Raw genomic sequence first — 13,555 nt, 5'->3', positions numbered from 1 at the left:
TGTTTTGTATCATTTTTTCTTAAATTAGACATATCTGGTTCCAGTGTTCACAGTGGAAAATTTTTTTTACATGTTGGATGAACTTAAGAAGCTGATTCTTCAGTATCTGTGAAACAAAGAGGCAATAATGAGCAGCAGCTTGTGGACCTGGAGATCATGATGGAGCAACACTGGCCTCTGATCTGTTACTGGGCTCCTCTTTAATTTTCCTTTTATTATTTTTCCATAAACAGAGCAGGGAGCTCATGACTGTGATGGGACGGAGCTTTTTCAGCATTGACATAATAAAAATAATACATATGTGATGAGTTATAAAACAAGAATTAGTCTACAACTGAGTGTTCATCACAAGCTCAGTTTTTCCAGAAACCTAAGCACTTTTTTTCTTAATTGGTTTTAATAATTTTAGTTTCTTCATCATTATTATTTCTATCTTTTTTTAACTTTATTTTACACAAAGGAACTTATAACAGGTTCACCATTCCAACAACAGTAACAAGGTAATGTGTGCTGAGGTAGTTCAAAGATCATAACATCAATAAAGAAATAAAAATAAAAAGCAAACATAAACAAAATTAATTTGAATAAATTACAAATCAAATTCATTACATGAGGCTGTAGTTTTCACAGAGGTTGAGCAGTATTTTAGTGTCCGGGGAGGATTTTAAGGACATGAAGACAGTAAGTTTAGGTTCCTAATTTGCAAATTTGCTGGAGTGTATATGGAATTTTGCTAATAAAGAAATAAGATTAATAATTTATCTTAACAGGCATTTCATCAGCAAAACAAACAAACAAACAAACAAAAAAACCCCAAAACAAATAAATTGTATTTTGAGCCTGAGTTGAGTATCTAATTTTCTGTTTTTAAAAAAAATTAAGCTCATACCAAAAAGTCTGACTACAGTCCCCCCAAAAAGAAGAGTTATTGTTTCATCTGTATGTTGACAGAAGAAACAAAGAGGGTCAACATTTAGTCTGTATTCTACAATAACTGAATTAACTGGATAACACCTGTGCAATATTTTCAGGTACATCTCGCACCTTATTTGAAACAATAAAAATTCTGGGGTAATAATCTTGTTTTTTCCAGTCTATACCAATATACAGATTATTCCAAATAAATACAGAAGCAAGTTTACTAATTGTGCCCCTCTGGTTTATTTCCCTTATATATTTACTATTGGTTTTTATATTCAAAAAATGATCTATATTCCCAATATATAATTCTGGTATGGTAGTTTGACGGATAATATGTCAGAATTTTAATACCTGACGGAGTAGCAGAAAGACAATAGCAAATTCTCAAGGACCCCTAAACTGACACAAATTAGACCACGGACCCCCATCTGATAAGAATTTTGCTTTTTGATGTTTTATTACAGAAAGTGTATGAAACCCATGACTAAAGTAGTCATACACCCTGTCATTGTGTTACTTATGGATGGATTATAGTGAAAATAAATTATTCCCCTTTTTGCCGGGGACCTCCTGGAACCTCCTCAAGGACCCCTGAGGGTCCCTGGACCCCACCTTGAGGACCATTGGTCCAGGAAGTACAGGGATATTATATTCTGATAAGAGTTCATTATAAGTAAACATATGATATGAGCCTCCTTTTTAAACAACTGAAATTAATTAATTGCAGTATATGACGTCATTATCTCTGCCTCGCCAGTTGAAAAACGCATTTTGATTTTCCCGGACCTGACGTCATCATCCCCGCTGGTTTTCATTGGCTGAGCGCACAAAGACGCGACGTTCCCAGGACAACGAAACGCCAAACAACCGAGGAACCCCAACGATAGCTCGACTAAAACTGCGGTCAGTTAGTGTCTCACGTCGGTTATTCATCAAAAAACATTTCAAATGAATCCATTCAAAGTTTTTAACGAATAAGAGAGTCCAGTTAACAAGGCGGGAATCGACGAAAAACACCGCAAACATGGTAAACCTGCGTTTCCCCGCGTCACTGTTACTGTTGGTGTTGTTGCTGTTCACCTGTTGGGTCGTAAACTGTTTTATTTGTGTGTGTGTGTGTGTGTGTGTGTTTGTGACAGAGTCATAACTGGGCGAGATTAATGAGTCAGCGGCAGAGTCGGGAGCAGCACCGGGAGCAGGAGGCCCGGCGGGTGGACAGAGAGAGGCAGCTGCAGGCCGGTCTGAGGGACGAGGAGAGCTTCGAGAGGAGGAGATACCTGCGACAGGTGCAGGAGGAGCTCAAGGAGAGGCAGATGGAGAGTGCTCTGCTAAAGGTGGGTTTGCTTAGTGCAGATTTTGTTTAAGATCCCCTCTGACATGTTTTAAGATGTATATAAAATACTCTGAATAATAATTTGTGTCTGATATGGTTTATCCCACAAAAAGTTAAATTCTCTGACATTTACTCCTTCTCCCTCCCTTAAAAATTCATCTTTTTCCTTACCTTTTTTATAGACTAAACATTTAATCAATCAATCACAAAATTAACAGTTGATTAGCTTTAGCTAGTGGAAATGCTGTCAGGGTAGGTTAATGTAGATCCAAACTTTGCTTTACACAACACTTCACTGTTTCATTGTAAGTAAAGATGTCAATAATCAAATTTTAACTCAATTTGCAGGCACAGGAGGAGAGAACAAACAGGGAAAAGCAGCGTGAACAGGAGGAGAGACTGGCTAAAGAGCTGGCACGCATCAACTATGAAAAGCAAAGAGATGAAAAAATGAGGCAGTATATTAAAGCGAACAGGTGCACACACTTAACACACTACCTCAACTTAATGTTTTATTATGGATCTGCGTACAAATGCAACACTTTCTGATTTCTGCGTTGGCCTCTTCAATACCAGTTTTGAAATGTTTCTTTAAATCACTTCCAGCATGGAGCTTCGAGAACTGGAGTCAAAGCTGAAGTCTGCGTATCTGAACAAAGAAAGAGCCACGCAGATTGCAGAGCAGGAAGCTTTGAGGTTTGAGACAATGGTGAGCTCTGTCTTCGTTGATTTTGGGCAGTTACCAATTTATTTTTGTAAACTACTGCTGGTTTACAGCTGCTGGTTGTAAAACATGGATTCAGTTCTTCCAAATATCTTACTTTAAATAAAACCAGATGATTTTATTTGCATAAGAGCCACCAAAAGGCAGAGATTCAGTGTCATTAAATATAGAAAAAAGTGTAAAGAACTGCAATGAATAAAAATGATTATGTACACTTTGTTGAGCTGCATGCGTGGGTCTGTAATTATCTGTATTTAATTAAAGTTGCAAGAATGATACTTTTTAAAGAGCAATTTTAGGGGTAAAAATGTTGTTATTCCTCCTAATGAAGGAAGGAATTAGGAAAAATGTATTAGGTTCCTTCTACTTATCGAAATGCTGGAATCACTTTTAACTTAAATGGGATTTAATCCTAATTTCAAGTGTAAATTTCAAATGCAAAATAACTCTGAGGATTTATACAGTGTACGTCTCTTCTCTGACCTTAGCGTGAGGAGGCAGACTACACCCGCAGGATGAAGAGCGAACATCAGAGGGCAGCTGTCGAGCAGCAGAAGCTGGAGCAGCGACGCCACGAGGAGATGCTGCAGTACCAGAGAGAGCTGGAGCAGCAGCTCCTGGAGAGGGAGCGCAAGAGACAAGAGGCGTACGAGGAGTTCCTCAAGGAGAAGCTCATGGTCGACGAGATCGTCAGGAAGATTTACGAGGAGGATCAGATGTGAGCCCTTACACTCTTACACATGAATGCCACTATGCATGCAGGCACACGGTCAACTGGGGTTAACTGGGGGGAGAGATGAGTGCCAACAAAGACTGGACTGGAATGCTATGGATCTAAATTTGGCATGTTTATATTTAATTAGAATTTAATCATGTAACAAATGTATATATTTTAATTAAGCAGCTCAGGTTGAACATGCAGTTGAGGAATAGCTGTAATATAATTGATTGATTGCAAAATAATTATCTTTTCTCGAAGGGAGAGACAGATGAAACTGGAGAAGGTCCGAGCCACTCAGCAGCACATTGAAGAATTCAAGAGGCAGCGGGCCGAGTGGAGACGCATGGAGCAAGAAAAGACGGAAGCCGAGAACAGACGCATCGTGGAGTTTGCGAGCCTTCAGCAGCAGCAGGAGGAAAACAGAATGGCAAAGATCCAAGAGAGAGAAGAAGCGAAGCAGCACCTTCATAAAATAGTAGAGACAACTTTTTCAAACTCCCATCCATGTATCTACCCACTCAATGACACATCAAAAAAACCAAAAACAAAACACTCTTCTCTGTTCTCCTCTAGCTCTCCGAGAAGATTGAAGAGGAGAAGAAGCAGCGTGAAGAGATGGAGAGAGTCCGTGAGGAACTTTGTCTGGAGGAACAAGAAGAGGCTAACAGGCAGAGAGATATTGTGAGGATAATTGATTCACTGTCTCACTTTTTAAATATATAAAGATGCAGCTGAGATTACACTAATGACAAAGAAAAAAACAACGTAATTGTAATTTTATATATTTGATTGTGATGGTCGATTTTCTGACCTTTCATCCAACAGGAAGAGATGGAGAAGAAAATCAGACAGAGGCTGATGATGCAGCAGACCTGCCAGGAGCAAATGGCTTTCAAAGAGATGCGGAGGCAGGCAGAGAAAGAGGAAGAGGAGGCTTTCCGGAAAATTATGATGGCTAAGTTCGCAGAGGACGATCGGATCGAGCAGATGAATGCCCAGAAACGACGCATGAAGCAGCTCGAGCACAAACACGAGGTGGAGAAGCTGATTGAGGACAGAAGACGGCAGCGCGAGGCCGACTTGGTACGAACTCTCTGTTTCCATAATCAGATACATCAAGAACGAGCTCAGACAGTGTACAGATGTAGTATCTCATCTTTTGATTGTTATGTAAATGATCTGCTGTGATAATAACATTGTGATCTCTCTCCTGAAGGAGCTGGAGGCTAAAGAAAGAGCGATGGAGCAGGAGAGGGAGAATCTGCGCAGACAGATAATTGAGGAAGAGAGGCAGCAACTTCTTAAACGTCACGCAACTAAACTTCTTGGATACCTGCCGAAGGTAAGAGTCGGTGTAAGAATCATAAATAATTTTACGCAGGTTTCACGTCTTCTGTGCATGAATGCAGCTGTTAATATTTTCAGGGTTTGCTCCGTGAAGACGACCTGGAGCACTTTGATGAGGACTTCAGAAAAAACTTCAAGGCGCGTCAGGCTGATATCTTCTCAGAAGACGGCTGGGAGGGCGATTAAATTTGTTTCCCCCAAATTGCGTACCGTGCCCCTAGCGGACAGTTTAAGGTTACAGTGAGCACGAAGTACTTAAGTCCCCAATATTATAATATGGCTGCATTAATGTTGCATTCAGTGACAGCAGAAAGGTTTAGAAACATTTCACTAGGACACTGCTGATTAATTAAAATCATTCCAGAAAGATTTTAATGTGTCTGGTGGCTGAATGTGATGATGTTTAGGAGACTGATCTCCAAATCTATATTCAGTGTGTATTCAAATGCTAAACTTTTTAAATTATAATAAAGTTATACTTATAAAAATCTGAGAGACAACAAACCTTTTGTGCTCCACAACACAGACAAATATCTTTAAATATTTATTGAGGCACAAGTGTCCAAGTTTTACATGCTGACTGTTTATGACTTCCCCCAGTCCAGAGCTTTCATGAACTCGCCTTCTGTGAACGACAGCAGCTTGGCAGCTTCAAAATGCATCTGCACAACAAAAAAAAAAGACTCAGATTAAAAACAGATTTGCCGATGTTAAACTACTAACAGGGTACAAGAGAGAAAACTTACCTTTTGTCTTTTGAGAATGTCGATCAGCTTGAGCTGTTTCTTGAAACCCACGATGAGTTCTGCCTTCTGCTTTTTTAGCACTTTGTTTTCAGCAAGTAGATTTTCTTTACTCTGATGTTCCTCGTTTAACTTGTCCTTATTGAGTTGAATAAAAGACAGAAATTATTAAGTTGAGCAGAATCCTCACATTTGTGCAACCTGAGGTCTCAGATGTAAACCAGTTAGAATTACACGGCATGTTGAAACTGAAAATATTTAACTCAATGAACTTTCTTCCAATAACATCTTCAGGTATTATTTTCCATATTGTGCTCAGATGTTTTCAGGTTTATTGTGCAGTTTAAACCTCAGCTGCTACACATCAAATCCTCCTGATATCCCAGCATACTTCAGTTCAGGCTGCACTTCATCACTGTGTGAAGTTACTGAGCTCATTGTTTTCCATCTACTAAAGAGATGCATCCTCTTTTTACTTTACATATGTTACCATGTGAGCTTACTTCACTCATTTTGATCTCAGAACTACAAAACTCATGATTACATGGCTTTAGAGATACTTTACATGAACCCTGTAACGCCACATTTTACTGCTATGACTCGTACAAGCGAAACAAAGAAATAATTTATCTCTTTAAAGAATTCAGATGTAGATAAAATACTCTGAGGAACTGGTCTTGTTTTGAGAATATTAATCATAACTTTGTTGATTTATGTTTGTTTTACTTCATGTCTGTGTCCACAATCACTCCTGTTTCCCGGTTCACTGCTCCCGATATAACAAACACTCAAACATTGACTTTACACTGAGCAGTAAATTGAGATTTTGGACACGTATGAATCATAATAATTTTGTATCATTGCTAACATGTGTAGAGTCAAATGACAGTTTTTGCATCTATAAAATGTTATAATTTGTGAGATTGTTAGCAGAAAGTTGTGTCTACTGCGTGTACATTGTTTTGTTTTTTTTTTCATTCCATGGTGGATATTTTACAGGCACTATACAAGCATAAATTACATGCCCAGTAGTACAAATAGTTTAGTACAAGAAAGTTATTTCTGTTACAGTCGATGCATATCTCCCTTCTAAGTCTCTACATTTTTAAAATGTATCATTAAAATTAATTTTAATATACCCTGGATCCTATTTTGATTGTGACTGTGATTAAATTCAGGTGTGCATGTGTTTGTCTTTATATTAATAAATAGAAACTTTTTAAATTTATTAGTTAACATCAAAGGTAAAATAAGAACCATGTTGAAAATAAAATTCCAGTCCTGAGTCTCTACTAATGGCTAAAGAGTGAAGTCGAAGCTCCTTCTCATATGAAACTTTTTGCACTTTTTTGTAGAAAAGAATGAAATCACAATAAAAAAACAACAAAAATCTGCTATCATGGCTCAATATGGAAGTTTCTTATTTTTCATACAGTTCTTCTGCACCTCATAGTTCAGATGAAACACTTGTCACACAAATAATTTATTTTTACAAAATGTTTTTAGAAATAATCAACAAAAAGATGAATATGAGCATCTGTAAATTAACCCTAGTTAGTTTATAAGTCAGCAACAGTTTAACAATTTTTCTAAACATGAAAATTTGTAACTTGAAATAAAAAAAATCTAATTTGAATAACACGAAAATAATGAAACCAAGAGAATGAGCTCACCTTGTTCATCTGTTTCATTTTGTTGAGTTGAGTCTTTAACCTCTCCACCTCCTCCTGAGCTCTGGTCAGACGAACCTCCACAGTGCTGTTGGCGGCTGCGGCTTGTTTGTTGGATCTGTTGAGATTTTCTATTTCCTACACGGAGCACAAACAGGAAGTCACCAGACATGAACAGTGAAGGAAGATGGTGTCTGTTATTTAAAGAATATCTGGACCAGTTTTGCAGTCTTTTGACACAAACCTTGTGTAAACCAGACACCTGCACCTGAAGTCCGTCACATTTCCTAGCAGACTCCTCCGCTAACGCTCGGTGCTTCTCGATCTGTGTTTGCTGAATGCTGGTGGTCTTCTGCAGCCTGGCTCGATCCTCCTCAATCTCCTTAATCTTTGCGCTAAGCTTGGCATTTTCATCATCCTGCAACAGCAGTAACAGAATGTTATGTATAAAAAATGTCTGACGTTTGAGGTTTAAGTCGTCTATCAGAAAAAATAACAACCAAGTAGGTTTAATATTCTGAGGGGCTCTTCAAAAATTGAGATTGGGAGCATGATGATTACTTAAAAAACTAGAGACAGATGTGTTTCCACCTTCTGTTGTATTACTGGATGGCTGTTCAGCTGTAGCTCTGTCCCCCTCTGCTGATAGACAGGGGCAGTGATACATCTTTTAAAAATACCTTCTTATAATATTCACATGATAGTTGATCCAGCTCCTCTTGCATAATCCGTAGTTTTGCCTTCAAAACTCGTATTTGAGCATCTGAAATGCCTTAAACAGTAGAGTGAACATAATCAGATTTACAAGCCGATGAAAAATTACTTTAACACATCAAAAAACAAATGATCACATGCTCTGATGTGGATTTATTTAATGTGAAAGCACCAATTTAAATATAGGTTAGGATTCTTAAGTGACAAGATTTTCAGTTTCCACTGTAACACACACTGGTCCTCTTTGTTAGAAAATGTAACTAATGACATGAGAGTAACAAAAACATTTACTGTCTTAAAATATTTTCAGAACTAATCAGGTTCCATCAGGTGCAGTAAAAGCTAGTAGAGATCGTATAACATTGGAAAAACGTCTTCAGTGAACTAAACATTATTAGGAGAGATCTGACAAAATTACATCTTTTAAAAATATTAGCAGATATTTTTTTTATTTTTCATTATTACTGGATAAAACCGGCCTTTACTTTTTGCAAAGTGACATAAATTACCCGATCCTACGTTGTCTCCAGCATTAGACACGTCATCCACAACATTGTCATGAAGATCAGCGTCGTTCATCTGCTCCTCCATGCTGCGTATCGTCTTCGCCAGGAAAAAGTCAGCAGAGTCCTCAACAGCTGTTAAATCGTCCCCAAGAGGCACCTTCGGAGTTCTGAAATCAAGCAAATGGTGTGAAGACTTTTAGGTGCTTTGTGAGAAACTCTGATGTATAATATGATTTATGAAACGCAAGACCTACATATTATTTTCTTATGAATAAAAATGGTTGTATATGGTTTGAAAAAGGTATCAAATCAAACTCACGCAGTTTTGCATTGAGGCTCTTTTTCTTTTTTTCCAGCACGCATGTTTTGTGATGTTGATGTGACCCTTTTTTTAGTCACCACCTAAGAACACAGAATAACAGAATACAGGAATGTGGAAGTACAGCATTAAAAAAGTATACCTGTAGTTTGTCTGTCGAGGTTTCAGAAATACACAAACTAAATACTCTGAGCTGATACCTTCACACGAGGCTCCTGCACGGTGAACTGTTGAGGCTTTATCATCCTGCAGGGGAAAGGACAGATACATAGAAGGATATGTACTGTAGATCTGTAGGTACAGTAGTGTGTTTGGCAGCTGGAGTGTTTTAAAGATCTGGACCTCAGATACTTCTTACCTGGAAGCTTCTTCATCCTCAATATCGGTGAGCAGCAGGGTGGAGAAAGATTTCGACAGAACTTCACTCTGTTCTTTCTAAAATCCAACAAACACCAAGAGCCTCATTCAGGTTTAAAGCAAGTCTGCCAATCGATCAAGATAACATCCCCCTTCTCATAATATTTTAAAAGGTTTACTCACCAAAGGAAAACGAATCATTTCTCAACAAAACAATACAAACATGTTAATAACTTACCATTAGTTGATCTGCCTGTCTCACTAGATCTGCTGTTTTGGCTTCCAGCTCTGCATTTAGGAGTCTGATGGAAATAAAACAGAGAATAAACAAAATGACACAGCTAGTTTTTATATTGACAAGGTTTTTTGTGCTGCAGCACTGCAAGAAATGCAATGAACCCACTGTGTTTGTATCTGTTGATGGACAAGAAGAGAAGTATTAGTTTTACCTGTATATCACTATTCAGCGCCCTGAGACGACAGTGATAGAATGAAAATAACTTTCTCAAATTGTGGAATATTGATTTCCTAACTGAGGTATTACAGGAGGCATTTATTAATGTTAAATAACAGTGAAGTCAGCAATGATTGTTAATTATAAGTCTATAAAAGAACACCAGATTTGATGAAGAAATCCACTGAAACTAAAAGAGTCCAACCAATTCAAAAGAGAAATTATTCCCTAAACTAAAGTTTAGTGAAACTTAAAAGGTTCAGACACAACCTGCGTCACACCAACTGAATCAAAGCAAGGCCAACAGATATTGGAACAAGTAGTCTTACTTGTATTGTTCTTCTTTAGCAAAAAGGTCATCGATGTGCTTCTTTGCAGGACCAGAGGCAGATTTCGCTTGCGGCCGTTCTTCAGTTCTCTTTGACCTTTGACCCTTACTGCTGGAGGATGGGCGTTTCTTGGGCTAAACAAGACAGAGCAGTGGACTTATAGTTCCTTATAATATTTTCTGCCACTCTCATGTTTTTAATAGATTCTAGTAAAGCAATCATGACATTCTGTAAAACTTATTTCATGTTATCCACAATAGTGGAGCCTGACTTGGGGTATATGTTAGCTGATAAGCAACAAGAAATTGCAGTACAGAAAGAAAGATATTTTTTAAAACTGACCAGGGAGCCATGACAAGTTATATTTTATAACCATAATATGTCCCACTCAGTACTCATCTTGGCCCCAAGTCTTTAAAGAAAAATATAAAGGATGTTTGTGTATGTTATGTGTTTATCTTAAATAATTAATATCAGCAGATTTTAAGTCTCAAATATCAAAATTATTATCTGCCTTAAAATACACTACCTGTCAGGCTGCACACAGAAGACTCCGCACTCACACACTTCTCAGGTAAGTCTCCTAATTAACTAAAAGGTGTATAAGCCATCTGTGAATACTGTGAGTACCTCATTAGAGAGTATGTTTGTAAACCCAGCTTTAATGATTTAATGATTGTATGTCTAGTAATAATCTGTATAGCATGGTTTTGCACTTTCTATGTACAGGCACAGTATTTTGTTTTCAAAGGTTCAATTAATTAAGCCATAAGAACATGGAAACTACAGTGCTGGCGTCCTAATTAACCAAGGCTGATTACCAAAATGTCTGAAATAGATACCCACAAAAAACCATAGATAGAAACAACATGAAACTATATTAAAAGCTGTTAAAAACCTCCACACAGTATTACAAAGTCCCATAGGTCAAAATGAAAGAAGACAGTTTGACCTCTTGCACTGAGAGTTTTGCACATTGAAACTCTGTTGTGAAAACTGAGAGAAATCAACAAAAACACAACCATCCACACATTTTATCAATCTAATGATTTGTGATGTAACTAAACATCCACAACGCTACATATTTTGTCATCCTCTAACTCAGCATTAGCTGGTATCCACACTAGTTTAACTATAAACTAAGCGTCGTCAGCCACAATGTTAAGAGGACGTTAGCTTGAGTTGTTGTTTGTTGACTGAGGTGAGCGACGTCACCTGTTGACAACAAATCATCAGGTTTAAACTTTTCGTATCACACAAACAGTTCTGATTAAAAGAAACTGTAAGAAACAGAAAAATAACGCTACAAACCTGCAAGACGACGGACTGGACATTTTTATTAAGACTTCTTTCTGCCATTGTCACTGACGGAGGCGACGCGGTTCTGGTTGCATAGCAACTTGTTCAGTGCGCACACAGTACGGTGGCCATGTAAGGACATATAAGAAGTAACTTTTTAAAACAGAATACAACGTGTATTATAGCAAGTTTAAAGCTAGTAACAAAAGTAATGACGACTAATGATGCCTTCTATACTTATCATAACTAATCATAAGCCTGAGAAAATAGGAAAGTTCCAGTTTGTTTTTGATAGTAGACACAGATGTGACTGATCTCAGCTCATCAGGCCTCTTTATTGTGAAATTGTGCAGTATTTCTATGGTGGAATATTACATATTCACAATATTACACATTATCAGTTAAAATGATTTAGATTCAAATTTAGATTTAGATTTTAAAACTAGATTTTGACACAGGGAACCTCTTCAAGTCAGGGTCACAAGGTCAAGCATCAGGGTATAATCATCAGTGGTGGTGGAAATATTCAGAGACTCCCTGCACTCAAAAATGTGTTTTTCTTCTTGTTCCTTCAGTTGGATGTTCGAGCTTCACTGTGCAGAATTATGTATGTGCAGAGTTTGACACTAAAAGGCTTTTCTCACTTTCATCTGCTGAAAGTAGAAAGTTTCTCTGTGCTCATTGAAAATCTGAGTTTAAGAGGTGGACCTGCAAGCATGATTTGTGACATCACAACTAGTTTGGAGCCAATCTGTTCCACTATTCAACATAACATGTGTGATGTGGAGAATTTAAAGATCCCCTCCAGACATGTATTAATATTAAAATACTTTGCTTGGAGCAATAATGTGTGTCTGTTTTTTCCACAAAAACAGGATAATTACCTCGTTAAAATACTTGAAACTATATCTACTCCTTCTGTGCACTGGAGGCGTCACGTTTCCACATCACACTTGTCTAAATTTCATACTAGACCACGATTTGCTCCAAACTATTTGTGATGTCACAAATCCTGCTTATAGGTCCACCCCTAAAATCAGATTTAAGGTGAGCACAGAGAAACTTTCCACTTTGAGCAGATGAATGTGGGAAAAGTCCTTTAGTGTCAAACTCTGCACAAACATCATTCTGCACAGTGAAGCTCAAACATCCAACTGTAGGAACAAGAAGAAAAACATATTTTTAAGTGGATAGAACTTTAAGCCTTCAGTGCACACAGACTGAGAACAGGACAGGAGCTAAACTTTTGAAATGAAAAATATTTGCATAGTCACAGATTGTACACGTAACATAGAGGTAATGTATTTTTAAAGAATCTCTAACTTTTTTTATCTGACACAAACGATTATTTAAAACAGAGTGTTTTTATATCTTAAAACATGTCTGGAGGGGGCCTTTAACTAAAAATACAGAAATATTCTCAATAATGTCCATACTACAGTATTAGATCACTATATATAGGGGAGAACAGGGTAAGTCGAGCCAGTGGGTAAAATGAGCCACCCCCTGTATCTAAGTAACCATAAACAAAAGTAATCAAATGACCACAAATTAAGAAAGTATAGCTCACATGACTCAATCCATTTTGGACTCAAGCACGTGTAAAAACCTGAGGTATATATAGTATCTATTATTTGAAACAAATACACTTTTATTTTGCAGTGAAATCATCACATGTAAAAAGTGTCTCATGTTACCCTGTCCTCCCCTAGCCCGTATAATCATATATAACAATGTTTACACTTTTTATTTTATTATCTTGTTTTATTATTTTATTAATTGAAAACAACCAGTTTATATGACGTTCTTGTTTCTGTTTCATTGTTGAATTAAATGCAGAAACGTTTCACATTTTTAATAACACGTTTGTTCTGCCTACATGTTGTTTTTAAAGCTGGGGTACTAGTGCGCATGCGTGTGCCCAACAGCTACTACTCACCATGCACATGCAGAGAAATCCCATAACGTGAGGGGCAGAGCACACCGGAGGGACTAGCTAGTTGTTTTCCAGATGTCCGTTCACTGTTTACACTCGCCTTTATTTATATCCGTGCATTACCTCGCGTTTGACAGCGACACGTAGTTTCTATTGCCTCTTAAACTCACCAAGTGTTGGGA

At 37.5% G+C, this 13,555-nt stretch overlaps 2 protein-coding genes across 4 annotated transcripts; one reads left to right on the top strand and one right to left on the bottom strand.

The window, feature by feature from the left end:
• The first annotated feature begins 1,736 nt into the window (after positions 1-1,736).
• Positions 1,737-5,415, top strand: mns1 (meiosis-specific nuclear structural 1). 2 transcript variants are annotated; one of them, XM_042402195.1, is made up of 10 exons: positions 1,737-1,824; positions 2,061-2,255; positions 2,603-2,730; positions 2,861-2,963; positions 3,467-3,696; positions 3,958-4,174; positions 4,273-4,380; positions 4,525-4,782; positions 4,916-5,041; positions 5,125-5,415. In XM_042402195.1, the coding sequence occupies exons 2-10, from the start codon at positions 2,082-2,084 to the stop codon at positions 5,230-5,232; spliced, it is 1,452 nt and encodes a 483-aa protein (XP_042258129.1). In that variant the 5' UTR covers positions 1,737-1,824; positions 2,061-2,081; the 3' UTR covers positions 5,233-5,415. The 2 variants fall into 2 exon arrangements, with proteins under 2 accessions (XP_042258129.1, XP_042258057.1); XM_042402123.1 differs by having other exon boundaries at positions 1,747-1,948.
• A 162-nt stretch (positions 5,416-5,577) lies between these two features.
• tex9 (testis expressed 9) lies at positions 5,578-13,537 on the bottom strand. Of its 2 annotated transcripts, none has more exons than XM_042402371.1 (12): positions 13,377-13,537; positions 10,139-10,272; positions 9,594-9,657; positions 9,357-9,433; positions 9,199-9,244; positions 8,999-9,081; positions 8,683-8,846; positions 8,140-8,231; positions 7,704-7,877; positions 7,463-7,597; positions 5,793-5,927; positions 5,578-5,708 (listed from the first exon to the last, which is right to left on the bottom strand). In XM_042402371.1, exons 1-12 carry the CDS (start codon positions 13,398-13,400, stop codon positions 5,631-5,633), a joined length of 1,206 nt encoding a protein of 401 aa, XP_042258305.1. In that variant the 5' UTR covers positions 13,401-13,537; the 3' UTR covers positions 5,578-5,630. The 2 variants fall into 2 exon arrangements, with proteins under 2 accessions (XP_042258305.1, XP_042258237.1); XM_042402303.1 differs by lacking the exon at positions 13,377-13,537 and adding an exon at positions 11,450-11,557.
• Positions 13,538-13,555: the final 18 nt, after the last annotated feature.

Source organism: Thunnus maccoyii, chromosome 1, assembly GCF_910596095.1.
Source record: "Thunnus maccoyii chromosome 1, fThuMac1.1, whole genome shotgun sequence".
Taxonomy (NCBI): domain Eukaryota; kingdom Metazoa; phylum Chordata; class Actinopteri; order Scombriformes; family Scombridae; genus Thunnus; species Thunnus maccoyii.
The sequence above is the reverse complement of the archived record's forward strand: the minus strand, read 5'-3'. Positions and strand labels throughout refer to the sequence as shown.

Coding starts and splice junctions, on each gene's coding strand:
- mns1 (XM_042402123.1), top strand. Junction 2,964..3,466: donor CTTTGAGGTTTGAGACAATG/GTGAGCTCTGTC, acceptor CTCTGACCTTAG/CGTGAGGAGGCAGACTACAC. Junction 5,042..5,124: donor TTCTTGGATACCTGCCGAAG/GTAAGAGTCGGT, acceptor TAATATTTTCAG/GGTTTGCTCCGTGAAGACGA.
- tex9 (XM_042402303.1), bottom strand. CDS start 11,497: ATGGCAGAAAGAAGTCTTAATAAAAATGTCCAGTCCGTCGTCTTGCAG. Junction 8,232..8,682: donor TGGAGACAACGTAGGATCGG/GTAATTTATGTC, acceptor CTACTGTTTAAG/GCATTTCAGATGCTCAAATA. Junction 5,709..5,792: donor ACATTCTCAAAAGACAAAAG/GTAAGTTTTCTC, acceptor TTTGTTGTGCAG/ATGCATTTTGAAGCTGCCAA.